General features: G+C 44.6%; 1 protein-coding gene across 3 annotated transcripts in view; it reads left to right on the forward strand.

Annotated features, from left to right (window-relative positions):
- Positions 1–27,792, forward strand: part of NFATC1 (nuclear factor of activated T cells 1) — a 115,616-nt gene that overhangs the window by 11,563 nt on the left and 76,261 nt on the right. For all 3 annotated transcript variants that reach the window (XM_062569872.1, XM_062569873.1, XM_062569874.1), the window contains exon 3: positions 5,370–5,529. In XM_062569872.1, coding sequence (XP_062425856.1) covers positions 5,370–5,529 — 160 coding nt within the window. The remainder of the gene's footprint in view (positions 1–5,369; positions 5,530–27,792) is intronic.

The raw sequence follows: 27,792 nt of genomic DNA on the forward strand, positions 1-27,792 counted from the left end.
CTTCTTTATACATGTTGCAGTTGTTTCGTGTTTACTTGGTTTCGTTCAAAAAGTGTGCTGGCCTGTAACACTTGGATTTTCGTTAGATGTCGTTTAATTTGGGGGAAGGGGAAGAGAAGAGAGATGGTTAGGTTTCTTGGTCAGTTGTATGGCATGCATGAGGTGTACCACACTAAGAAGAGTTTCCAGGAAAAGACACCCAGTTCCAGGTGGCTTAGAAAAACTTTCTACTGTATTTTCTTGTACAGCATTTTCTTTTTAAATATTTGAAAGTCACTTTTTGCTGCAGTCTTTTTCAGCCTCAAAACCATACACATGTATGTTTTTGAACCCACAGGCAGTCAAGCATTTTTACATATGGAAGCTATAATTCGCACGCAGCAACTGTATGGTTAGATCCCATCTACCGTTTGCAAGAGCGTGTTTGACTTCTGCCTACCTCAGTGGGTTGGTTTGTTTATTTTTTTGTGGATTTCTTGGATTCCACCTTTGTGACTGCATTGAACTAGAGCATTCAAAATCATCCCTTAACCCCTAAGACTGTAAAATTTTTCTTAAAAATCACAAGATTCAAAAAATGTTACAATTTTTTTTGTTATTCCCACCCTCACCCCCTTTTGTGTTTTTTGGTTTTAGAAGTTTTGATCCAAAATTGTGAGATACAGAACAACCTTCCTCAGAGGAAGTTGTGATTCTTGCATTATTTTCCACCTTCAGAAACTCCAGTTGTCGTAAGTCGGTAGTCCCGAGGAGCGCAGCAGCCCCAGATGTGCCGTGCTGCGCTGCGCATTCGGGGCGAGCATCTCTATTTTATGGCAAATGAGAGGAAGTTCCTCAGACAAAGCGAGCGTGGAGCCGTCCGGGCACGACCCTGTAAACTGGGCACGAGCGGCTGCACGTCAGTCACTGTCCCTGGGGACTTTCTAGTGTTAATTGGGGTTGGGGACAAGCCCACGGGGTCTCTAACCTTTTTCTCTGTCCCACCAAATTCTTGCTGACTGGGGTATTTCGGGTGGCGCGCTCCTGATTGCGCTAGCCTGCCCTAGCGCAAGGCTAAGGACTGCTTGGGAGCATGTCTCGGTAAACTGTATTATTATGTATGTATATTTTTTAAATCTTGCCCATGCTTTCTCTTGCACATTTTGCAATTCATTCAAAGAACCCTGTAAGCTTTTTCTAATGCTCCTTTGCTCCGCAGCTCATTTTATCACTGCGTGGTGCTATACTTGGAGCAGAGGTGCGACACAAGGCACCAGTGATCTCCGTTTCTTGTTCTTTCTGTAAGTCAACAAATGAGTGGTTTCCTGTGCAAATCTGCTTTTGAACATTAACTTGTAAGACTGTTGGGTTAAGTGTTATCTGCAAGCCCAACGGTGGCTCGCATTTTTTAGACTTCAACGTGAAGAATTTCAAAGGGCTTTAACGAGCAGGTAGAAGAGCTGCTTGCTCCACGTGCCAACAAAATACGGCCAAGCCAGGGCGCAGCATCTATTTTAACAGCTCGTGGATGGATGGCTCAGTTGTCAGATGGGAGGGGGAAAACCAAAAATCTCCCTGTGATTAGCACGCAGGCGAAGTGGAAAGCTGGGGTATTTCTGCAGCCGTAGCTGGTGGCTGCACCCGTGTGGATCATCGCTGGTTCCTTGCTCTGTACCATGCGCTCACTTGAATGCGAGACGTAGCTAATAGCAGGAAGCTGTAACCATGATTGCGAATGCTGCGCAGTTGGAACAGGGGCCAGCAAACCACCCGGAAAAAGTTTTGGCGATGCTGCCGTTTCTCTCGTGTGTGCTTTTACTTCTTAGGGAGCGCTCACGGTTGGAGGAGACGAGTTCGGTGCAGGGTGTTACCGTGGTGCAGCTATCTTGGGTCGAGGACTGTGGCACGTGGGAAGGCTCAAGCGCTGCCTGAGCCCAGCAGGTCCTTCTGCACCCTCATGCACAGCAGCCTAGTTAAGGACAGAGGCATTTGCAAATCTCGTTTTTTTGAGTGGCATTGGGCATCTAGTGGCATAAACAGTGGAAGTCTAATGGTAGCTTAAATCCTAAATGCACAGCTGTTTTGTGAAATGGGGCTGGGATGCCTTTGCAAAGTTTACTAGTAGTTTTGGGGTTTGTTTTTTGCCAATCTGTATTCTAATGTGTTGCTTAATTTTTTTTTTGTCTTTTTTTCCTCCTGGTGACTTGATAAATCTTTCTGCTAACAGCAGAAGTCAGCCAGACTGGATAATCTGTTTTTGATTTAATCATATTGTGTATCTGGTGTATGCAAAATAAATCACTATTCATCTGTTTTGTAATCCAATTTGGGTAGGACTGAGTTATACTGAGCAAGTTTTCTACAGCCTAGCACCAGGTTCTGCGAACCTGCCTTGAAACAACCATCCCTCAGTACAGCATTTAGAAGGATTACAGTGTTTTTTATTATGATGTAGAAGGGAATGGGACAGGTATTCAGTTGATGGAAAACTCATTCTAAGGGAAATGCACCAATGTATATTTGATTTGAAGACTGCTTGAAGATTTCTTCTTGCCCCCCGTGGAGGAACTCATCTCCCTTTCATGTGATTTTGGCTGGTTGATGTAGTTTGGGCCCTTTCAAATTGATAAAGGTTTATTTGCAACAACCAGATTTACATTTTAACACTACACCATTTGCTCAGGGATTTTTTTTTTCCTTTAATCATGTTTAGCAGCAGGAAATTAAGTGCATGACAAAGATAACCTAACATAGGAAATAACTTGGACAGCCCCAGCCCATGACACTGTTAAATGCATCACTCTGCTTCCTTTATCAGGAAAACTGCCATTAAATATCAATTTATAATTGGTCAGGTGGTATTTTGGAATTTTGATGGTTGATTACAGGCTAACAGCAAACCGTACTTTTATTTTGAGGCTTTATTTGAAAACATGAGTTTTATGTATTGATTGTACTGGCACTTTCAGATGCTCACTTGAAATTTTTTTTTTAAGATGTGGTTATTGGGTAGTTCCAGATGTCTTAAAAAAAAAAAATTCACTTGAGGACTACATACTGCTAGTTGAAGTTGTCCCTTTTAATTAAGTGTTAAAAATTTCTAATGTGATATGCGTTGCATCATCAGAAAAAAAGATCCATCAAATGAGAATTAACTTAAGAACAGAAACATCTGTTTAAAAATGTGTGCTGATCATCACCAGGAGAGAGACAGCTGTTTTGCTCTGCTCTTTGTCATTTATCATTAGTCAAATATGGCTTCTCCAGATTTTTTTTTTTTTTTTTGAGACCCTTTCAGGCAAAAGCATGTGGATATAATGCACCAGACAGCTAATAGCAGCTCTGTACAGTGGCTGATTGCCTGCAACTTTTAGGTGGGGGCAGAGTGCGCACGAGGTGCAAACGCCTCCTGTTCTGTGTGCTGTTTTGGCTGCGCATGTAAAAACTTGCTTAGATGAATTGCTCCGTGTTTGAAGATGCTCCACGGGCTGGAGACTGGAAAGCAAAGTAGCCCAAAACTTGGTGCACGCGGCTCACCGAGGTCTGCCCTTGCTGAGGGCTGGTGCTTAGTGGCTCTGGTTGCCCCCCAAAGGCTCCAGCTTGACATGGGAGAAGGTCTGTGGTGTCCACTGGGTTTAAGCAGTTGTTACTTGTAGGAAGTAAAAATGAGTTTCAGAAACCCAGAGGGCCACGTTTGTGTAGTGCCTTTTTCCTCAAGGGCCCAGACAAGGGCAGTAGGGATATTTTGAGGAATACGAGAGTTGCAATGCCTGCAGACCTGCGAAAGTGTCAGGGTAGCAGATGGATCGCTGGGCTGGAAATACGGGGTGTTCGGACTCCAGCTGAACATATGATAATGCTTATGATAAAGGCATCCAGCCCAGCAGCTCCTTTGCATCCTTTCCCTCCCTGAAAGCCTGCTCATTTCAGCTGTGGTTAGCGTTGCTTGGATCCTTGTTGCACCGGGGTTGTAGAGGCAAGGCAGGGGGCTGGAGAACCGCAAAGAGCCAGCCCTTGGACTGACTCTGGCAACAGCCGATTAGCCCTTTAGCCTCTTCGTCCGTAAAAGGCAGATTGCAAAGCCCTCAGTCCACGGTTTAGGGATTAGGTAATCCTAATCTGTGGTACACGTATCACCGCTGGTATGCCTGCCGCTTCAAAGCGGTGCACGGCCCGGCGGGGCTGGGAGTGGCGGCTGCTAATAAGTGGCATAAATCACTGCCGTGACTTCTGCAAACAGCGTTGCCTGGCACTAGGCCCTCTCTAAGAGGGAGCATGCAACAGCAGCAGCAAAAGGGGTTGAGGACCATGATTTTCAGCTCAATCTTCTTCCTCTCCAGGTCGATGAAATAAGTGATAAAGTGCTGCGGAGGAGGGCAGGGTAACATGTTACCATTGTGCCGTTTAACTGGTTGTAAAAGTGTTTGAAGGGCACTCGGTTAGGACAGTTTACCAAGGGAGAAAATATAGGCTAAACATTAGTATTTTCATCACAAAACTCTTAAATTTAAAAACAATAAATTTGCAGCAGGTACAACACTGTTTTAACTTTTTTTTTCTCACCCAAAGTGTCAGTTTTGCATTTCTTACAGCCACACTGTTTTCTTTATCAAGTGTGGTTTTACTCTGAAAGTGGATTTCTAAGAATGACACTTCCCCACCAATGCATGCTGTCAGGTCTGCTTGCTTTTGTGATAGTAATGAGCCTTTAATATTTTTGTAATTGCAGAGGCAATACAAAGCCGGAACAGTGAGCTGGGTTTTCTTCTGGCTTGTGCATCATCATTGGTAGGATTTGTAACAGAGTTCTGATTTCAGATCTTTCTTCTTTGGGACATACGGACCAGAAGAAAAACCAGCTTCGTTTTGAGAATCTGTGATGTGTTTTCACGTTTGGAAAGCAGCTAGGAAGTGGCTTTTTTTTTTGTTCTGTCTTCCCACCCTGGTAAACTAAGTAGATTTGTTCAATCCTATTAGATTAATCAAATGCAGAACTTCTCCAGAGCTCACTTGGCATCCACTTGCACACTGGAAATACTCTTCCTTAAATTCCTCTGCATCTTTCCGCCTTTTCTACTTTTGTCATTTCCATTCAGGAATCAATATGGTAAGGTGTTTGTAAGCTGTGCCTTGGACGTTTTTCCATTTTGTTTACAAATCTGACAGCATCTGGGCCATCGAATATGCTTGACCCATAAATCTTCATAAAATAACTGTTACCTTCTAAATTACTTATGTCATGACATTATGCATATTGATGAAATTTAAAATGTGAGATGGTGAAGGATGAACTGCGAAAAACGGTCTCTAAAGTAAAAGCGCTGGATGCTTGTGGTTTGCGAGAGTGTACTTGATATTAATTTTTAATACGTTTTTCCTTTCCGTTATAGCCCATCCCTGCCTGCCCTTGATTGGCAGTTGCCTTCTCACTCAGGACCTTACGAACTGCGTATTGAAGTGCAGCCGAAATCCCATCACAGAGCTCATTACGAGACGGAAGGAAGCCGAGGGGCTGTGAAGGCATCTGCTGGGGGCCACCCCATTGTGCAGGTACCAAAACATGTAACAGCAGCAAAGTCTGTTTCTCTTGACCCCCTCCCACTCTGGTGACCATCCCTTCTTTTGCAAAACTAAAAAGTGCCAGGAGATCTTTAATGAATTCTGCACGCGAGCATGTCAGAGGGCAGAGCTGTAGCAGTGGTATGGAAATATGTTGCTGATTTGGATATTGAAATGAATTTGGAGGAAAGAGATGCTTTCTCAGTTTAACTGACGCTGTTCTGTTTAGTTCCTTAAATCCCTCCAGCCACTCTGGAAAGTATCTGAGGTCTGAGTCTAGTTTCATGAATTCTGCTAAACTTCTTATTTTTTTGTATATAAAGTATTTAATTTAATAATACTGTAAACTGACCCTTAATCCACTTACATATATGACTAATCACATTCATTTTTAAAGGAGTTTTCTCAGGAGCAAAGAAAAGATTTAGTTGCTTAAGAGAGAGGGAGAGAATCAAACTGCACCCACCTCTCTTCAGCTGCTGCTTTCTCACTCAAAAGTTAAAATTTTGGTGCTTTCTGCCATGGTTGTGATCCTGTCTGGAGCGGATCCCTGTTTTTTCACTTTACTTGCACAACAGGCTCCACTGGTGTCAGCAGGGCTGCTTGCGCGAGTGAGCCAAAGGCTGTGCCAATATTCAGGGTACTTGTTTTTAAGTGCGGGTCTTCTTGTAGGAGCGGCAGCTTTTCTAAAATCTGGGTGACTTAAGATCACAGACCACGTGTGCAAGGCTTGTGTGCATTTATTTTAGGATCCCGTTAGCCGACACGCGGTTTGAAGGAACGATGCAGGTTCGCAGTGACGATCAGCGGGGAAGACCTTCAGAGATTTTGTGTACCAGTGCGACAGCTAAAAAGGGAAAGTGAGGTAGAGTTGTCAGAGGCGAACAGGGTTTGCTCTTTATCTCTGCCAAAACTCATCAGCGCTGTGGGATTAGGAGAGCGAGCTGCTGAAAGACTGAAGGTTTTAGAGGAACTTTTGTGAATGATGTTAAAGAGGGGTTTGTGGCAAGGCACTTGATGGCGATTAATACCTACTCTGGTCGCAGCTCGGTGCAAGGAGATGTAACCGGGGAGGCTTCGACCCGCGGCGGCCAGCCTGACGGTTAACATTTCCTACGTGCTTTTGGAAAGACTGGATGTGGTGCCGGCATGTAATTGGACTGAACGTTTCCAGACGTTTTCCCCGTCGTCCCCTGCCCCAGTCTGCCAGGACTGAGCTTGCTACTTCCAGAAGACATAGTGTCAGAAAAGAGAAGAGGAGAGGAGAGGAGAAGGTGAAGGGCATTAGAGGCAAGGGCATAAGCAGCCAATCTTAGCCTTGCCAATTGATTCCAACGGTTTAATAAAGATTAATGCAGTTTTCAGCCCCTTTTCTATTATCTGAACATTCTCTTCTCCAAAACGAAGAGGAAAATAAAGTATGTCGAAAGATGCTTTTCCCTAGTAACGTTTTCATCCCTGCTAGAGTTATCTGTCTGAGGAAGTTCTCAAGAATTTCTGCTGACTTAGGTCAGAGTTGGATGGCAGAAAAGAAAACACTTAAAAATAAATAGCTATAAGGAGGAGGGGGAGATAATCAAGAGGGTAATTACTGACAAACCTGTTACTGACAAAAGCAGTAAAGTGCAGCTCTGAATCAACACACTTCCAGATGTTGGGAGTGTTTGGGTCAGAGGTTTGCTTCAGGCCATTATGTTACACAAAGAGGGGCCCAAGCTTCAAAGTCCAGGTACAGGCTCAAGCAGTGTTTGGGTGTCGTCAGGTGTGAGATTTTTGGATCAGGCTTTTCCCTCTGATATTTCCCAGTGTTTTCAGTTGCACTGACTCAGTGAAATCCCTCATAAAACTGTTCTGAGCTCTTCCGCTGCCGCTCTGCATTCTGCTTTCCCATATGGGCAGGCAGGTCTCATGTCTCTGCTTGGGGGAAGCTTGTTTAAAATCCTTCCTTTGTAAAGCTCTTTCCCCTTTGCCTTCAATAAGAGGAAAATGCAGATGAAAAAATCCTTTATTCCTCCCATCCTCATTTCTAGCCCCCTCTCGGTATAATCCTGCTTCCTAAACCAGAGTAAGATTTTCTTGCACTAAAGCCCTCAGCGTATCTGTAGGACATGCTAGCTCAGAGAAGTAGTAAATCCCAGAACCACTTGCCGTGTGTGGTATGGTTCTCCAGCAAAGGCTAAATGGAGATTGCCAGGGAGCTGGAGCATGTCTATCTTTTTTTATTATTATTTATTTTTATTTTGTTTTCCTGCAGACAACACAAGCTCCCTCTCTGCCGCTCTATCTCCTCTCGTGGGTGGTGGAGAAGTCCGGCGGCGATTGGGAATCAAAAGGCCAACGTGCTGGCAGGGGAGAGCAGCCGTGTAGGAGGGCAGGCATCTCTCCTGGGTGTGACACCAAGTCCGGGGTTGGAGACAAGTTTTTTCCGTGGCTCTTGTGGCTCCTCCAGCCTCGTGACCTTTTTTTTTTTTTTTTTTTTCTGGCGCTGGAGAGGGCTGTGCATAAAGCTGAAGAGCTTTGCGCTGGGACTCGGCGAAGTGCCGAAGGCACATCGGTGTATGATGTTACTCTCCCCTCCCAAACCCAAGGCAGGGATGGGGTGAGCTGCACTCGGCAGGGCAGTCTGCGCTGGTGTTGATACTTTCCAGCAAAGATGAGCCTGGCAGAGGCTGCCTGCTTCCCCACGCTGCCAAGTCTGCGCCCCGGCCAGCTGCTGGGAGCTGCTGTCACTTCTTGCCATCCCTCCATCATCTGCACAGAGTTGGTTTGCTGGGGACTGCTGCAGGCTTCCTCCTGGTGGCACTTCATGCCGGCAGGATTTCCTATGGATTTCCTTCTGTGTGATGGCTGCACCCTCCCTTCTGCATTTATGAATGATAATTTTTTTTAAAGAGCATTTAAAGTTGCCTGTGAGGGCTTTTGCTAATGATTCTTGTAACACAATGTTCCTCTTCTGCAATTTTTTTTTCTTTCTTTCTTTCTTTCTTTACCTGTTTGGGTATTTGGCTGCCGTGGCAGCCCCAAGCTATCGCTGTTCTTGATCGCGAAACCCTTGGAGAGTGGGATGAGCCGACACACCTCGGGAGCTGAGCGGGTTGCAGAGCACTGGCGAAGCCGAGGCGCCGGGGAGCGGCGCGGTGTGGCTGAGCTCACGCCTGGCACGGCCTTTTATTCCTTGGCTGGTTGCAGTATTTTGTTAGTTGTAATTGCCTTCGGCGATTTCGGGCTGGGGTGCTCTCCCCTTTGAGTCACAGCTGAGCCAGGGCCCCAGCTGGTGTCGAAAATTACTCAGCTGCTCCAGCCATGCCAGATTAGGTTGCAAACTTGGGACTCTGATTGCTTTGGGGAGTAAAATCAAGTCCGTTAATTGCTGTGATGGTACCTAAACATTTGCAGGAGTTCAAAGTGAGGATCAGGGTTTCTCTGAATGAGGTAAGGCACAGGGATGGGCACTGTAGAAAACCTGCAAAGGGGCAAGAGCCACATTTTTTAGAAGGGGCTTGAGCCATGTTTTAAGAGTGATGAATTGAATTCAAGGGGTTTGCATGAAGAATGTCTTAAAAACTTCCTCTGTTTGGACCTATTTCTCATTCTTCTTTTGAAAAGTGGTGTGCAAAGTTGCACAAAGCGTGATTACATTCCAGCCAAAGAGGGCTCTGCTTCACTTGCCGGTGAGTAATCTAATAGATAAAAGTTCATGTAGCGCTTGGGGATCCTTGGGGAGGGATGGCACCAGATTATAAATGTATGGTGTGTAGTTGTTCTAATTAATAACTCATCTTTGGAATAACTCAAGTCCTTTGACTGCTAGAGATGGAATTTTTACAAGCAGGGTGCGGTATATCTGTGAGATAAAATCCAAATAGTCAAGAATGCTTAATTAAAGCATATGAATTACCCCCGTAGAAGACCGGACCAAATGGTGAAAGAAAATACTCAAATGAGCAGAGCAGGCTAGTAAGCACTTTCAAAAATCATGCTTATTATTGCAGTTTTATAGATAAAATATGTCAGGAATTTTCTTCAAGATCAGTCTCAACATGAGGCAGATAAATGGATTAGAAAAGGGGAAGAAAAGGAGTGGTAGGGATTTTCCTTTTTTATCTAGGTAACCAGCATTAGCCAGAATTTGCGTTGTTCTTTGGGAGGGGGTGGGGGAAGAATTAATGTTGAAGATGCAGGGAATACCGCCTTGCCTGTCACATGTCCTGGAATGAAATGGTAGAGGTCGCATATAGCTTGTGTGTTCCAATATAGAATTTGATCTGAGGCTGTGAATGCATGAATAATCTGAACTCCCTCATTTTATAGGCAGAAAAATTATTTGTCTGCTGATTTACATAGTTAAAATGTTGTCTGTGCCAAGAGGCCTCCTTAGCAAATAGGGAGCCCTGGATATCAAACTCTTGTAACTTGAAGCGGGAACAGTCACTTCAAGGAGCTGCAAATGCATTCAAATTGGGCTTTTATATTCTAGCATCACAACTTCATATAGCACTTCTCATGCACACAGTTTCACAGATGGTTGGCAGCATTAGGCAATAGGGTTGCACAGTTACTCAAGCAATATGGGAAGAAAGAAATTAAGAGGTAAAGGAAGAGATTGAAAAGAGGTATTCACAGCTGATGACAGAAAAGAAATGAAGGGGTAACAAACCTGAGAGAAAAGCTCTTCCAGGGGGAGCCAAGCAAGTCCTTCGCAGCAATGCTCTGACAGTGCATGGCAGGAGTGAGCACTTGGTTAATTTTTAGTGCACGCTATGGGGCTTCTTGCACCCCTACATTTTGTGTGGAAGTGCTTTTCCTAGTAGGGGTCCTTGACTGCTGGAAGTTTGTTTTAAACGACAGAGCTGCCACCATTATTGGGTAAGTCAAGAGAACTGGGGGAAAAAACAGTCCATGGTGGGTCGAACTCATGGCTGACTGACACCTGACAGAGGAGTGGATGTGGAAAAAAAAAAAAGTCACATTAAGTTTTCCCCTTCCCTCTGTTGGCCTGTCAGAGCAGAGAAAAGGCCATATTCTCATTAGTCAGCAATGATTCAATTTATCGTGCCACAGTGGACTTCCTCTCTGTGCTGTTTTAACTTCTTTTTAAAAGACAGCGTCACCCTTTTATCCAGATGGAAATATAATCCTTTCTTATGGGGAGAATATAAAGACATTGGCACGCACCTGTTAGCCAGGTTGCAATTAATAGCACAAAGCCGTGCAACCATACAACAAACCAGACAGGGAGCCTACGTTTTATAGCCTTATTTTAGACAGCCGGTACTTCTTAAGAATAAATCTAGAGCTGAATGGCTTTCTCACTTCTTGCATCTGTATAGTTAAAGCTAACCTCAAACTAGCAGACAGATAATCAAAACTGAAAAGTAGAATGATTTGGCAGATGTTTTAAGGCTGCTATTGCTCCTATAAATCCAACAAATGGAAGAAAGCCCACTGAAAGCTTTTTATCACAGCTTTTCATCATTAGAAGATCTTATTTTGGGAGGGAGGGAGTTTCTCTTTTTTTGGCTATTTCACATAAAGCCAGTCCCATAGGGCAACTCCATATGCACAGCCATATAGGTAGCTTATAGCCATCCTCAGAAGGGCCAAGAGAAGCAGAGCCATTCTGGAAAACATGTTGCTGTCGGCCAGTGGAGATTTCATGACCCTGAAAATGCAACTTCAGCTCTGATTTATGAACAGTCTTGGGGACAGGCCTCTGCTGTTGGGAACAACAGCCCTTTCTAAATGAGAAACGAAATTCCACCAGCCAGTGGTTGAGGGATGCACTCCGCTCTGCGTTTAAAAATGATCGCTCGCCCCCGCCAAGTCTGACTGACACACCCCAGTACACATCCCGGCTGTTAGCCTGAGAAGGTATTTAATCTGGCTTTCCAGCCTGAAGAATTTAATGCAGCTTCTCAGGTCTGCCTGTAGTCCTGTAGCTCAGAGCTGCCGACCCCCAGGAAAGCACAACGCAAAGGCTAGTGTTTCTCTTCGGAGGTCAGCATCGTGCTTGCAGCGGGCTCTGCATCACAACAGTGGACAAGGAGGCTTTGTAGCTAGCGTGCCTACCAGCCTCGCTATTTCATGTGTGCCTGCCTTCTGCCTGCGTGCGTCTGGTTCTAGTTTTGCATCTAGGTTGTCGTTACGTGGGGCATGGTGCATCTGTTCCCTGTGCTAAGCGCTGCCGGGATCCCAGCGCTTGAGCTGCTGCAGGAATCCAGCCAGGTTGCTTGTGGGGCTGGTCTTCTCCAGGCTGGGCGCTGGAGAGAAGAGCATGTGCTGTACGGTGGGCCTCTGCGTGCTGCAGGAATGGGGCTGCTCAGCCTCTGCTGAATACCTCAGCAAGCCCTTTCAGCTGCCCAGAAATTTCCTGTAGGAAGGAGAGGATGAAGCACGTTCCTGCTCTCCCACGTTTGCCGTCTCTAGGAATTATTCCATTCGCTGGTGCGAGGTAATGGTATCAGCTCTCTGTTTCATCTTTCTCGGCCTGTGCTGGTTTCCCTTCTACCGAGTTTTTGAGGCAAGGGAGGTGGTGGCATCGCTCTTGCTCTGTGGAGTATCTTCTAGTTGTCCTTTGGCAGTGATAGATAATTTGCAGACCTCGCTGTTTTGTGGTACCTCTTTTATACAGCTGGGTGTATATTTTCCATCAAGATTAGACCTAGAAAGAAAGCAGAGAAGTCGGCTCCATCTCTACTCACAGAACCTGTCACTTCTGCTCCTGTTGTCTGGCTGGTTTGGGAGACTGGCAGCACAAGCATCCTAAATGCCTAGAAACAGTGTGTTGAGTCTTTGTAAAACCAAGAAAAACAACATAACTGTAGTAGTATTTATTTTCTTGTGCCTCATTTACTTTGTAAAGTCTCATATTGCATCCTTTCAGTTGTTTGCAGCATGGATGGAGCTTTTTTTCCAAATGTTGTCCAAAAGGGTGATTCATCATTATTTTGCAAGCATACCTCAAGAAATGTACTGCTGCTCTCCAAGGAAGAATTGTAACTCAGCCTTGGCTGTTTAAGAGTTCCTTATTTTCCTTGTCCTTTTCATCCTTTTTGCCACCTGCTTAATTTGTATTGCCCCTGCTTGGTGTCTCTTGCTCTGTCTGTTTTCTCTGTGAGTTGCCATGTCCCTTTCCCACCAGCAGGCAGGTCCCAAGTGAGAGGGGAGAAAAGGTCCTCCTGCCTCGTATGTCCTCACAACTAAATAAACAGTCTATGGGACTGGGCAGTATCTGTCATCTTCCAAAAAAGATGAGGAGAGGGAAAAAAACAAACCGCGTATAATTGGGGGTTTAGAAAAAAGGCCTTTTCTTTGCTGCCCTGTGCTAAGAAAATAACTACGTGAGCTGCAACAGTCTAGCGCAGGCATTTGTTGTGCTGTTGTTGAGACTGTTGCAAATATGCTTCCAGAGCTGCGTATTCCTAGTGCCTTCCTTTGTGCCTGCAGTTGAGATTTGTCAGAGCCCGGGAGCCCATAGTGTGATTTGTTCTCTCTTATTCTTCTTTAAGACAATATTAGAAAGAAACAGTTCAGCTTAAGTTAGACAAGAAGGGGAAAAAAACAGCCAGTGAGATTCTTGAGGGTTTTGGCACCTGTGAAGGCTTCAAAAATGATTATAATGTAAAAACAAAAATTGTCAATTGCTTAATACATGCTCTAATAGATCTCTGCCTTTGGGGAACATTATTTGAATGTCTGAGCTATTCATGTCGAAAAATGGCCCTTGCATCTACATGGTAATTACTCTCTCACAGGGACAATTGGTAGGGTTTTCTGTTCGTTTGTTTGTTTGTTTTTCTTTCTTTGTTTGTTTTTTTTTTTTCCTTAGTAAATTTGTGGTGGCAGGTACCCTTCCACTGAAAATACATATATCTGGATGAACACTTAGAAATGATCAGAGTCTCAAAATTTGGCTGCAGTTCTGCAGACTTCACTCAGCTCAAATATCTCTGGTTCTGCCTACCGGGGTCAGGACGTGAGCTGGAAACCTTTCTTGGTAGCCAGAAGAAGTTACCATCAATGCTATGAATCAACTCCTGTGGCTGTCTTCTTCGGGGAAAAATACAATATGGATAGATTTTTTACTTGCCTGAACATACCAAATACCCATTCTGCAGTCTGTAATAAGAAGGTGATTCCTCCATTGATCTATGGCAGAAATAAAAATAAAAACCAACAACTCTCCCCAGCCCAGCCTACAAATGTCCACAGATGGTCAAATTGTCTCTGTAGGAACTCCCCCCCCCCCCAAAAAAAAAAAAATGTTTTGGATCATTTTATTTTGCAGAATTTTTGAACAGGAAGCATCTTCGCATGCTCCTGAAGTCAGCCAAACATGTTTAATTCAAGCATGTGCTTAGGAGTTCCTTGACTCTGAGTTAATTCAGGTATTATTAAGAAAGTAAGACTCTGGCTGGTTAAACGCTTGAGGACTGAGTTTAAATGACTTTATAGGGTGATTCAGCAGATACGTGAGGCAGAGCTCTGTGAATGAGCCACAATTTTAACTTGACTTACTTAGCTGCAGTTTTAGTTACAATTTAGAAGATCTACAACAAAGTTACAAATCAGTAAATCTGCTCCAGACTTGTCAGATTATTGCATGTTGACATGTGCCCAAAAGCTGAAATGAAACACACTTAAAATTAAAATGCAGCTTTACCAAAAGCCAGATGCTTCATTATGAGCTGTGCTAACCTACCTGCCAAATACTGCTAACCTGCATGAGGCAAGTGATTAATTTTTTACAAGTCTGCTTCAGCAACTAGACATCTGTCCTCTATTCCTAAAGTAATATCTCAGGGCAAATGATTTTTTTTTCCTTAGTACTCAAAATTGCATAGAGCATATATATCATGAAAATTACATAGTATGGTTTCTGCATGAAGGTATACTGGGGCTAGTTTATATTTCAGCTCACTTTTACACCAATGTAACTCCACTGGAATAATTTCTGATTTATACTTTTACATTCTTACATGTAAGAAGAGTCCAATCACATCCATAATGTACATTGCAATCTGGAATGTACAGGTGGCTATAATGTAATTTTTTCCCTTCTAATCACGCATTGTTCCAACTAACAAATCAAATCAGTGAAAAACATGGGCGTCAAGTCACTCAGTTGCTCTTTAGAAGTACGTTGCAGCTCTTTTTATGAGCAGGGGTTTATCATTTCTCTCATTGTGAAGAATAGCTTGAGAACTCTTCCTTGATATATGCCATGAAAGAGAGATGATCCATTACAGCATCGGCTGTATAAATGCACATAAGTATGTTACATGTTGTCAGTGCAGTGAAATCGAATAAACTTTCTCCTCCCTCCACGTATTTAAGAAATAATTCAGCAGGAGTTGCACGTTTTCACTGAAATGTTTGGAATGGACTAGTGATCAATTTACTTGCACGTGGTAAAAATAATACGGATTGCAGACAGATTTGTAATAGGTTTTTAAACACCTGTTTTTAATGTTTCAATACCCAGTAAAACTAGGGAACTGCTGCTTTTGGTTTGCCTGCAGACATTATGTGCTTTGGGGATTGAAAGTCTGCTGTATACGTTTCAGGCGAAGCCCCATCCAAAGCAGTAAACAGCACGGAGAGCCCCAGTCTGGCTGTGTTACTGGGGCTTCCTCGCTCCCCAACACCGAAGCCTGCTACTGGGAGTTTTGCTCTTGTGCTGATCCCTCTGAAGCAAAAAATTCTGTTGTCTTCACTGGAAAGAGAAACTCTTCCTTAGCATTTGCAATCCTATTTGAGCAAAAATATTGCCGTTACAGTTTTGTGTAGCATAGGAGGAAAAAGTGTAAAAGGGAGCGAGCGAATTGATATTTCTGTTACAGTGCAGCAGAGTATTTACTTAAGCACAGCCTTAAATTTTAACCAAGTGAAATTAAATGTTGGACAGGTGCTTAAATTTTCTACCAAACAAGGATGCATTGATCAACCGGCACTTAATTGGGTTATTCACTGTTGCTGAGGTTTCTCAGCTGCAAGGTATGGATTGATACGCTTCCCCTGTTGTGCCCGAGTGCCGTGAGAGTCAGGGTGTCACCTGTGGGCTCGTGTGGCTGGGAAGGGGCAGCAGGGAGCAGAACCCAGGCTCCCTTCTTGCAAACCTCTTGGCTGCTTTTGAGGTGGTTCTTTGCATTTTCCTTCTTCAAATCTCATTTACTTTGGGCATCGCTTTCAGGGTTACATGTTACTGACTTCTTTCAGAGGATTTTGAGTTGAATGCTATTAACAGGATCCTTCTCTTCCTCTGTCTCTAGCCTGGGTCCCCCCTGGGGATCCGTGAGGGTGGTAACACCTTCTGGTGCATTTCTAGCTCTGTCAGCACTGTGCAGACCCACTTGCCTGTGCTTGAAGCCCAACTTTGCTCAAGCCAAACCTCCTATTGCTTTGCAAAATCTTCCCATTACTTTCTGCTGCCTTTGGGCAGACTGTACCATAGTCCTCACCGTTTAAGTCTGTAACTTGGATGTGTCGTTTAAGTCTGTTGGGTTTACAGCAGGTTCTGGCCCCTGCAGGAAAGTAATAGCATTGGCACATTGGGTCTTACATAGGACACGGATGTCCACCTTCACCGGGCGTAGCAAATCACGTGTTCCTGTCCCCTTGGCTGCCTGCCCGCGAGGGGACGGTGGCTACGGTTTGGGAAGCCCAAGGCGTGTTGTGGCTCCTTGAATGGGTAAATAAACAGAAGGAAGTGGGTCAGAAGCAGGGATCGCGTTTCTTCTCCGGAGAGCTGCTCGGAGCCGCTGTGCCTGTGAAACCCTACCCAGGGCCAGCAGCAAAGCGCCACTTTGGCGTTTTCGTCCCGTCCCGGACGCCTTGGTCCGAGCCCGCCGCTCCGCTGAATGTGTCGGGGTCGAGCGGCGCTCCACGGAAAAGCTCGCGAAGCCTCTGCCTGGCTTTGCTGCCGGCGCCCGCTCGCGACGACTGCTGGGGAAATAACTGCAACCACGTTGTCTGGCTCGAAAGCCGCCCGGCTGGTGTTGGAGGGTGGCTGCGCACGCACAGGCGCTGGCGTGATTTTCTTTTTTTCTTCTTTTCTTTCCCCCCCTTGGTTTTCTTGGTAGGAGATTCACAGCGTGTTTTTAATTAGAATGGCTCATTTAGGAGTTTCACTGCAGTGCGTTCTTTACTTGAAAGATAATTTAATTTTCTTTGCTTTGGAAGATTTTCGTGCTTGTCTGTGTGAGACGTCTCTATGTACTGTGCCTCGTGGTGCTTAGCGCATAGCTTTCATTGCGAGTAGAGTCAAAAAACCAACAACTTCTCCCTGGGCCATATGATTTTTCCACCTGCCGTGGCTTTTAATATGGTCTCGCTGCTGACTGTGTAGCGAGTGCCTGGATCTGCAGAAGAAAAATACGCCAGAGCAAGTTGGCACAGCTGGGTTTAGCTGCAAGGCTCTGATGGCACCCGAGGAGGAGGAGTACGGTGCCTGAAGGAAGCGCGGCCGGCACCGGTCGCTCTGGGCTGCATGGGCCACCGGTGCCGCTGAGCGTGGGTGGGTGGGGAGCGGGTGTAAAAGGGTACGTGGCGAAGCCGTAGCCCCGCGTCCACCCCGCCGCCGCAAACGTGAGCCGCCGGGGACGAGCGAACGGAGCCGCGACCCGCAGGCGCGCGCTGGAGTCGAGGTGCGCGAGGGATCTCAAGCGCGTGTCCGGGACGCGTCGAAGCCTTGTTTTCCTAATCCCTCCCGGTCACGCGAAGTGGCGTAGGCCCGCTGCTGGCCGCAGAACGGGAGGGTGAGACGCAGGCGACTTTAACGTGAGCTCTGATTTGAAAATAACGGCAGCAACAGGCCATCCAAAATTCACCTGACGCTGCTCCAGGATTTCTGGTGTGCTCCAGAATTAAGGCCTGGAAAGCTGCTGGGAAAGCAGTGGGATTTTTGCCACCTTTGTATGTGACTGAGTTTATCCTTTCAGCACCTTGTCTGTGAGAGGGAGGTTTTGTTGGTCCCACCTTAAATATAGGGAGAGCAGATGGAAAGGGAGGCGGAGGGCCTTGGTGCTCCCAGCAAGGCTTTGGAAGGGCTGGTGATCATCTCCCAGGCTTGACCAAATGCTCCCCCCGTCTGTTGCTGCTGCAGTTAGGTCCAGGGGTACGTAAGGCCTGTAAAAATCGGTGTGGAGAAACCAAAGCCCTGAAGCTAAGCTGAGGTGAAGCTGCCTTTGACCTTTCCCTCCGGGAGCACAAAGAGCTGCAAAATACCATGTTCAAGTTAGTAGTCTGGCACCTCCACCTTGAAAAGGGGCAGACACCCACGCAAAACTCCTGGCGGGGAAGGGGCAAGTGCTGTGCTTGGAGAAGGCTGTGCCCCTGCGAGGATATTCCCACCGAGCTTGGCTGCGTGTCTCTTTGGGTTCAGTTCGGTGCGCTTTTCCTGCAGTGCTGCCCTGGGTTTGAGACTCGTGCTTTAAGCTGCACCTGGGCTTGTTCGCGGGGTGATTCCGTGTAGGGTTGGTTTGACTAACCATGGACGCGTGCAACTAATTGCCTTAATTTCCCTTCATAATCAGTGGAGAGCTTTTCAATATGGAGTTTAGGCAGCCATTCGTTTTATGCTGGTGTGAACATGTGGGGTGGCTCGGAGCAGGCCCACCCTCAAAGTGCTTATTTCATCCTGGAGGCCGTGAAACCAGCCCCGGTGGCTGGGCACTGTTGCTGTCCAGCCTGTCGATGTTAAAGTTAGGGGAGATGAATGACCTGCCTTAGTCCCTGCCTGTCTTTGGTGTGATGCATTACGACAATTATTTATCCATGGGCCCTTCAGATTTTGAGGTCTTACCATTAACCAGGGCTGAGATCCAGTTCTTAGGTTAGACATCCAAGTAAAACTTGAAGAGGATGGGGAGGAGCGCTGGCTTTGAAGACTTTGACATTCTTATCTGTGACTTAACCCATGGCTGATCCTCATGTTGGAAGTCCACAGGTTGATACAGATACTGTCTTGGTTGAGATGTAAAAGTGCAAGTCCTGGTCACCTGCAGTCATTATATCTGCCTTTGAACGAGCAAGTGTTAGCCTCGGTGTCCTCCTCAAATTCCAGTTGTGTAATTACATCCAGTCTCCTAGGACACCCTGGCAGCTTTGGTGAGATAGTGTGTCCTCTTTTGCCTTGCTGCTGGAACCCCTGCAAGGTGCTTTGGTGAATAGTTGTCAGATACTAGCGATCCATCCAAAGGTAGTTGCATTTCTGTGATGAGTTAAATGGTTCCTTGGTATGTGTTTGTGTTTTAACTTAGGAAGATGTGAAATTGCTACTGGGACCTAGACGTTTTCAGACAAACACGCACACTTGCATAGTATTTTGGGAAGTATACGTACAGCACCAAAAAAGAACCTAAAGGATTCCTAAGTGTAAAGGAAGTTGCCCAAAACCCAGTGCCCAAAAATCTGTAGCAGTTTGCCTGCTTCTGTGCTAATGTAAACTGATACACTAACTGCTGCAAGGTCTCATCCATTTAAAGCACCGGATAATCTACTCTGTAAGGCTTTTACTTGCAAGTTCTGCCATTAATATTTGCAACGTTTTTTTGGCCATCTTATTAGTTTTAAACAGGGTTGTGGTATTAGCTTGTCAGTATTTGGATGAAACTCTACTGCAACAGCTGTTGCTAAATAATGTTACTCAACTAGACAATGCTTAGAATTATTGAAAATAGTCCATATATCTTGAGAAAGTTTGTCTAGGAGTCTTCAACACTTATTTTATTTACTAGCTGTTGGAACAGGCCGTTCGGTTCCTTTGGCACCTTGGTGCCCCTGTTGGGTAGAGGTGTCCACATTATGTTCCTTAGTTAGAGAATCTGGTCTATTGCAGGCATGTTTATTTTATTTTATTTTATTTTTCCTCAAAATTCAAAGGCCAGAAGACTACATCATTTTCATTAGAGGTGTAAATGTCACAGCTTTTTTTTTTTTTTTTTTTTTTTTTTTTTTTTGTGTGTGTGTGTGTGTGTGTGTGTGTGTGGTGTGTGTGTGTGAAATAGGTAACATTAGTCAATAGCATCACCATTTCTCTCAAACAGAGAATGTGGAATCCAAATTCTCTGAAATTTTCAATTTAATCAGACTTTTTTTTGGAGGTCAAAACCCTGAAACTGAGCTATATTATATACTTGACCTGTTTTTATTGCTGCATTAAGATGCTTTCCATGGAAAGCATGCTGTCGGATAAAACTACAAAAATAATCAGTGTTCTAGAACTGAGTGGATTGAAGGTGACTTATGGAAGGAGAATAGTACCAGAAGTACAGAGTGACCTGAGAAAACATATTTCCCCTTTTGTGGTTTAAGACGCACGTTCTCAAATGGGGTGCATGAGTATATGATGACTCTAAAGAACTACAGAGTTGCATTATCTGTGTTATTCCTTGAGGAATCCAGTTATAAATTACCTGCTAGTATTAGAATAAAAGGGTTGGGAAATGCAGTACTTCTCATAGCAAAGAGGGTTTCTATACCACGTAGCACAGTTACTGTTTTTAATTCATTTTATGAGACAGCTTAAGCACAAATTGGTTAAATGTAACATGTCTGTGATTGAGCAAAACTGATCTGGCGCTGCTGAGAGTAGGAACTTCATCAAGCTCTGGTCCTTTAACCACAAAGCCATCCTCATTCTGGACCTCTGTAAAAACGTGGTTAAAATGCATCCCTCCTTTAATTCATTTCTACACAGATAAAATGAATAGAGGTACTGTGAAATTTGGAAGGCATCAGTATTCATGTGACTCAGAAACAGCAAGGAGGTTTATTTCAGCCCTTCAGACAACCTCCTGTCCTGCTCCCCCCCCCTTTCCCCAAACACGAAAAGCGGTCAGAGCTTGACTCATGGACTGTCTGATTATAATAAGTCCCACTTGGGACATACAACTTTATAGCATGCTAGTGCACTACGTGCTTTGTCTGCTTCTGTCATTGAGTTTTCAGTTCCTGCGCTGTGCTGTGGTCTTTGACTCAGATTGCTAATTAAATAGTGCAACATCTTACATAAGACTTATTTTGTCTTTTAAAAGGAGCTCTTGGCAAATCAGTTAAAGCACAATGAGAAATTAAAAGTTGAAAATGTATTTATAGTAATTTTCATGGCAACAGAACATTAAGTCCAATATTCATATGAGGAATATGGCTCAGTATTTATAGCTCTCCAAATATTTACAGAGATAAAGCCTTTAAACATAGCCTCAGCTTTCTGTTTTCAGTAGTAGTTTAAATAAATGTCATTGGCACAGGGGGTAAAATTTAGGCGGAAAGCAACCAGTTCTCGTTTAATATTGTCTTACTGGGCTCTCTGAACTTCAAATGTGTTCCACCTAGGACTGTGTTTCCCCATCACTCATGAACCAGAGTTCATCTTGGTGTGCGGGAAAACCACTTAAAAGCTTTGACTCTTAAACATGTAGCCCCCAGGGGCTTCTGGGTATACTTTTTCCCCAGACTTGCAAGAATGGGAATTCAAATGCACGTGTGTACCACGGTGCTAGTGAGAAAACTGAGTTACAGTAGGGTAGTCAGCGGGTCTCAGATCTGGAGAAGTTGTTGGGGAATGTTGGCAGTAAGACCAGGTCTGCTGCTATGCCATCATTTAGATGCACGCCAGCCTCCTCTGGAGAAAACAGCAGTATAATAAGGACCTAAAGGCCTTCCTGCTTGGGTTAAAGGCACCCGAGACACAGCTGAGGATCTCAGGACAGTTTGTACTAATATACAAACATGATTTTTTTTTTTAATGAGTGATGCATAAATGGCATGATTAAAGGCATGTTTACAAGTATAAGCTTCCCTGGGGTATCTGCCTAAGAATATATTAAAAACAAAAATTCCTGTTGCAGTAGTCCTACTTTAAAAAAAAAGAAAGTAAAGAAAAGAAAAAAAACTCTTACATGGCTGTGTGTATAGCTGTCCAAAGTGAAAGCTGAGATGGATGCTGAAGGAACAAATTTGAGTGGAAGCCAAGTTAATCAATGGATAGGATAGTTTCAGGATAAAACAATAATAATAAGAGAGATTTTTTTAAATGGGCTCCTCTTTCTCCCCAAAGTCTTATTGTTGTTTGGTTGTGTTTTGTCTTCTTAAAGCAAGATACCTACAGAGAGGTCTGACCTTAGCATAATTCCAATGACTTCAGCCGAGTGAGGTACGGTTTGGTATCAGTGCATACTATGACTCTGTCTTCTTCCCGCTGGAGACCTAAAAACAGACCTCTGTTTTTAAGCTGAGGTTGCCATATGTCCGTCCCCCCACCTCTGTTGGCAAAGTGAGTCTCTTTAAATGCAATTTGAAAGTCTCACATGCTTTAGCTTCATACTGCTGTCTCTCCTGTCCAGATGAAAATATAGGCAGCCAGCTAGAGTTGAAAGCCCTAAAGGTCACATGTGGTAGACATGCTGCCAGCCAGGCAATCCAGGGGAAATGTGGTCCCCCTGTTTGCAGGCCAGCTGCAGCCCCCTGCAGGAGACCACAAGGCTGCTCGTGAAGAGTACTACTTTGCTGAATGGGCCAACCTGACCTTGGTCCCCACTCTGTTCCCTCCTTGTCCCTCACCCACTAGAGGATGCATGGAGGTTTTGGAAGCTCCTGCAGCTGCCCAGCAAGGTAACCCTCTGGGAGGTGGGCTGGATGGCTAGAAATGAGGAGGAACGCCTCCTCAGTCTCATGGTAGAAGATTGCCTTCTGCTTCACCATTGCTATGTGCTGAGTGTAAGAACAGCAATGTTTGGGGGCATCCGAGCAAATAAGGTGCTGAGGACTTGAAAAATTCCTTCTTTTAGGTAAGGTAGCAAGGAGTGACTCCTTTTCTGGTGTGCATCATTCTCATAAGTTTAACGCTTTTAAGGAGGAGTGCAAGTTGAGTTGGTTTCTATGTACGTCTATTTTTGAGGAGGAAAATCCTTCCTAGAAATAGGGAGCAGCTTCTTGCGTCTGTTTAGGCAGGCAGATTTCATGGCTTAGCTGAGAGCCAGCAGCCACGAAGGCTGTTTTTGTCTGGACAGAGACCTAAACGCCTTGTGAGCCAGTGACTTCAGTGCACAGCATCTCTATTGCATTAAGATTAATAATTCCTCACAGCATATTTGCAGCTGGAACTTTTATATAGATCTTTATTCATCCTGATGTGAACAGCTGCTCTTTTGCTGCACTGTCAAAGTAAAGTCCAAGTGGCAGCACTCGAAAGTGCCACATAAAACACGCTCCTGCTGCTTTCCATTCGCTCCTTGTCCCGTCCAGCTCTCGCCCTCTGCCCAGACTTCGCCCTTTGCAGGAGGAAGCCATCTTATTTTTATTTGCGGACAAGTCTTAACTACGTTTGGATCTTAAAACGGAGTTTGAGTGAATCCAAGGCAGATGTGTTTTAGCAAGGAAAAATAAATCCTGAAGGCAAAAAGGAATTCCTGTTGAATTTCTATTTGGAGGGACTAAGAGGTAGCATTTCAGTTATGTAATACAAGGCATAAATTATATTTTGGTTACCTGTATTAGATAAAATTCAACAGAAGATATCACGGCCAGGGCGTAACCTCAGCTCTTAAAAGATTTAAAAAAACAAAACAAACAAACAAAAAAAAAGCCCCCAAAAGCTCAGAAATCTTCCTGCTTTGCTGTTTTGAATAAAATGCTCCTTTTTTTTTTTTTTTTTTTTTTTTTGCATCAGTGCATTAGAATTGTCCAAGTTTTAGCACCTCCTTTTTCCTTCTCCCCTCCAAAAAAGAAGGAGTCCCCGGGACAAGTGGTCTGGAGCCGAGTTTTGCTGTCACCGCGCTGGGGACAGGCTGCTGGGGGGTGCTCTCGGCCACGTCTGCGCGGTGCCCGGATCCCGCTGAGCCGGCCGGGACGTTAAGTGACTTGCCCAGGTGGAGGTCGGGCAGGAGCTCCCTCAGCAGTAACACGAGAACAGATGCCCTGGTCTCCTGACCTCCGCGTCCCTCAGCGCCTTTGGTTCACATGACAGTCAGTGCCCGAACGACCAACTTTTTTCCTCTTCCCGTTTAAACCCGTGATGCAACAGCTTACGTCTCCAACTGCTTCTGCAGGGAAGCTAGAAGTAATTTGTTTTCTTAAAAATCAGATCGATGATTCTCTTTTTATGCATGCTTGGCGTTCACTGCGAAAATCAGTACTTGAAATGTTTACACACTTTCTGTATAATTTAAACAGCTTGATCTTCAATTTGTTTTTTTTTTTAAAAAAAAAAAAATCAAGACACTGAGCACTCACTAATGTTATGTTTTTGAGGTTATATATTAGGCACATTTTTAAAACATGACAAATTGTTTCATTTTATCATTCATCATATACAGTTACTAAAAAAAAAAAAAAAAGCCTAGTGATTCAGAAAGATTGCAATAAATCTATCGCATACGTCTATCCCTGAAGCTCTTGCTTAGAGGGACAAGCAGCAATTACTTTGAAGTTTTTACTGTTTCATAGTTGTTACATTTTATTCTGTTCCATCTTTTTTAAAACATTTCGGAATTACATTTCAAAACATTGATGGGAAAAAAGAAGAAGAAGCCTTCTTCTACCAAGTGGATATTTGGTAGAAGAAACTCTCCAAACTGAGAGAATAAGTAAAAAAATAAACTCCAAAAATTCAATTGCAGCAGATTGAAGTGTAAGACACTGTTGAGTATACCCTCTGTGGTACCTGCTGCAAGCAGTGTGGCCATAAATTATGTTGTTGGGAAAGAGAATGTGGATGTTGTTACTACTGTTTTTAGAGACATAAATGGATTTATTTACATGTCTTTTTTAATTAGGTACCATCTGTACAAAGAGCAGAACAAGCACACACATTTATAGACATATTGCTGACATAGATATTGCATATAGATTATTTTGCACATCATTATCATCAAGGACAAGGCACCTAATAGCCTAGAGAATCTCAAACACAAGCTGCTGACTATTTTAGAGGAAAGATATTGAAACCTTGGTCTTGCCCCACTTTGCTGTTAGTGGGAGCTCTTCGCTGCGTTCACTGGGATGGGCTAAGCCCTAAATCATTGGCTACATTCGTTTGGTGTATTTACAGAGTCAGGCTAGAGGAATGCACCGTTTCCTGGTGAGGTTCCTGTGAGAAATAGCTATGGAGGTTTCCAAAGTCTTTTCCCAGAGCTCCCTGTGAGTACACCAGAAAATTATTCCGTAGCATAGCTCACTTCTTTCCTGACAGCGTCGGTGGGTGCAGACCGGAGCACCTAGCTGGCGCGCCTGGCCACAGGGCTCCCTGCCGTGAGGGACCCTTCCTTGCGTTGCGCGCGGGAGCCTGCTCCCTGTTACGACAGGTAGCCGTCCGAGCCTCTCGGCAGATGCTTTGACATGCCGAGAGCATGAAGAGCGTGGAAGGGAACGCGCGGGATCTTTCAACTGCCCTTCTTAAAATAAGCACTGTGACTTCAATAGCAGAAGTTTTCCTCTCAGTCTTTAGAGCAACTACCGTTGCCAAACGAGATTTTGAGATAGCAAATGGGACGCAGCGTTTACAAAAGTTCAGCAAAGTTCAGTAACTAGTAAGGTTTAGTTTTTGGTTTCTAATGCTCGTGTTAGAAACATCTCGGCCCCTTTCTGCTCATAGTTTTCCAGGGTTGTTCAGTTCTGATTGCTTAAATTTTATAGGTGTGCACCGGATGCGTGTTTTGGATCCAGAGAGGTACACCCTACAGTGTACCTCGCTTCTGGCAGCCTACCTTAGCGCAAGGACTTAGTCAGACGTTGCCTTGCAGCGCAGCGCTTGCTGTCGAGGCGAGCCGGCGTTGTTTTCCTCGTGCTTTGCTGGCTGTCGGGGGAACGCCCCTTGGCGCGCCGCGCCGCCGTGCCCGAACGTGCTGGAACATTGCGCACTGCGTGCCGGCGTGGCCCGGGTTTGCTTTGGCACGGCGCATCAAGATGAGCGGCGATGCATTAGCGAGAATCGAGACGTGTCGGTGGGAGAAAGTGTTGTGAAAGTGATGACAGAGAGGTTTAGGAATTCCAAAGGAAGCGCGCTTGAGCACAGCAACCGCCCCGCCAGCGCAGTCTTTTCCTCGCTCCTGCATAAAATGATGTAAGGTGACAAAGAGCCTAGTTGTGACCAGCCCTCTCCTGCTGCTGGTTACCGGTGACTGCGCTGCTGTTGACAGGGTTAGATGAACGTAAAACAGGCACACAGTTAAGTCTGATTTTGATCTTAGCAGCTTCAGACAATATAAATGCAAATATCATTTGAGACTGGGTCAAATATTTTGTGCAGCGTCACTCAAAAGGGAGAAGAGCAGATTAGTCAGTGGTCAGTCCGGACAACAGCAGTGTGTGTGCGACCTGCTTTCAGTCCAAAAGCAAAGACATGGGCCATGGAGGTCTCTTACCTAGGTCTCACCTACGTACTCAAGTTTTGCCTGTGCCCTTGCTTTGTAATGAAAGGAGGAACTGCTGTTGCCTCACTTTTATTTGAGAAAGAAAAGCCATTCAAAAACATTGTGCCCCTGGTTCTTACTTGGAGCCACGTCCCAAGTGTAAGCTTGCGCAGCAGGGGAGAGTATGGCTCTTCCCACGTGGATCCAGGGCTGCCAAACAAAGCGTGCTCCGCGGGAAAAGCAAACCCTTTACTCTGAGCGCGGCAGCTGAGAGCAGCCTTTGTCACTGCGACGCCGCCACGGGGATATTAAGAGAAGAGCTTCAGCTTTGGGACCGAGAAAAAGATAAAAATAGGGTGCCTGACGCATGCATCCCAAGTCGCAAGCCAGGAAACAGAATCTTTGTACCAAATACAGTATTCCAGAACACGCGTGGAAAATACGCGTGCATGTGACCGTGAAAAAATTTTCCTAAGCAATCGAAATATTCAGTTCCCTTTTTCTCCCCTCCCCATTTTTTTACCCATCTTCTTCAGTATTTCCTTTACTATTTACAAACATAAGACTCTCTCAGCGTGGCCTTTACTGCCACCGTGCGCCTCCGTTCTGCTGAACGATGTGACGGTAATACTCTTCTATGTTTTGAGGGAGCCGCAGAATAATCTTTCTGTGCGCAGGTGAGAGTAAGTTAAATCGATCCCGTTCTCCAGACATCTGCAGCATGCCAAAAAGTCTCCCAAAGCTCAGCGCTGTCCGTCACAGCAATCGTGCGTTGGGTGCATGATCTAAAATTAGTCTTCCACAATATGTGCCCCTTTAAATGTTAATCCTTGCAGGGTTATTTTATTGCTTCTGTTGGCATACAAGATTATGTGACATAATATAAAAGTAAATAATATGATGCAATGGGTAAAACTCAAAGGGAAATACGTATCTGAGATCAGATGCCTCCTACTCCAGAATTTAAAATTAAACTTACGCTGGAGTGAGAATGAGGATTTTGCCTGTGTTGAGGACAGCAAAATCAACTGTGTAGGGATTAGACTAGAAACTAGTCTTTCTGAATGATTTTTAAACTTCTCAGCTCTTAAATACCTGTGTTCACTTAATACCCTAAATACTACTTGTCTTCATGCTGAGAACTAAAAGGCAGGAAAGCTGCTGGAAGAGCAACAGACCGTTGATTGATATTGCAAGAGCCCAGGACTTAGCAAAGTTAGTAAGTTGGGTTGTAAAAATGGGACCTTAAAAGAAAAAAAGGAAAAAAAACTCATATTTAATTTAAAGATCACAAGCTTTTTTTTAAAAAAAAAGAAGAAGAGAAGAAAGAAGCATGCATCTGAGAACTTACTATTTCTTTTCCAGTATTTGAACACACCATGTTGGGGACAGGGGTATGTAGAGCTGTGAAGTTTGTATATTAACTTGACTCCTGGTGCTGAAGCTGTAAGAAAAGTGCGAGTATCATGAGCTGAGACTCACAAATAGGTTACAAGATACGGCAACAGCAGAATCCTGATTTAAAAATAAAGTTTTGAATAGCATAAACTAATGCAAGGCTAACTTCTTTTTTTTTTTTTTTTAACCCCTTATGCCCCAATTCAGTAAAACATGTGAGTAACTGAGTGTGATTTTGCTTTTGCTGAGTTGAGGTTTTAGTTATTCAGCAGTCTATTTTTATCTTTTAAACAGCCTTGTAATTCAAGATGTGTTTGTTTTAATTTTACACCGTCCATAAAAAGCACCATCCATAAAAAGCTGGAGAAGCGGCCGTCGGTAACACGTAGTTACGTTTTTATTTCCTTCCAGGAAATTCCTGCAGAAACTGAATCCCTTTCTGTGTCACACTGCATCACTATTTTCCCCCGCGCCGTCGCCACGAACCCCTGCGTCGCTCGCGACG

This window comes from Rhea pennata, chromosome 2, assembly GCF_028389875.1.
Source record: "Rhea pennata isolate bPtePen1 chromosome 2, bPtePen1.pri, whole genome shotgun sequence".
Lineage (NCBI taxonomy): Eukaryota > Metazoa > Chordata > Aves > Rheiformes > Rheidae > Rhea > Rhea pennata.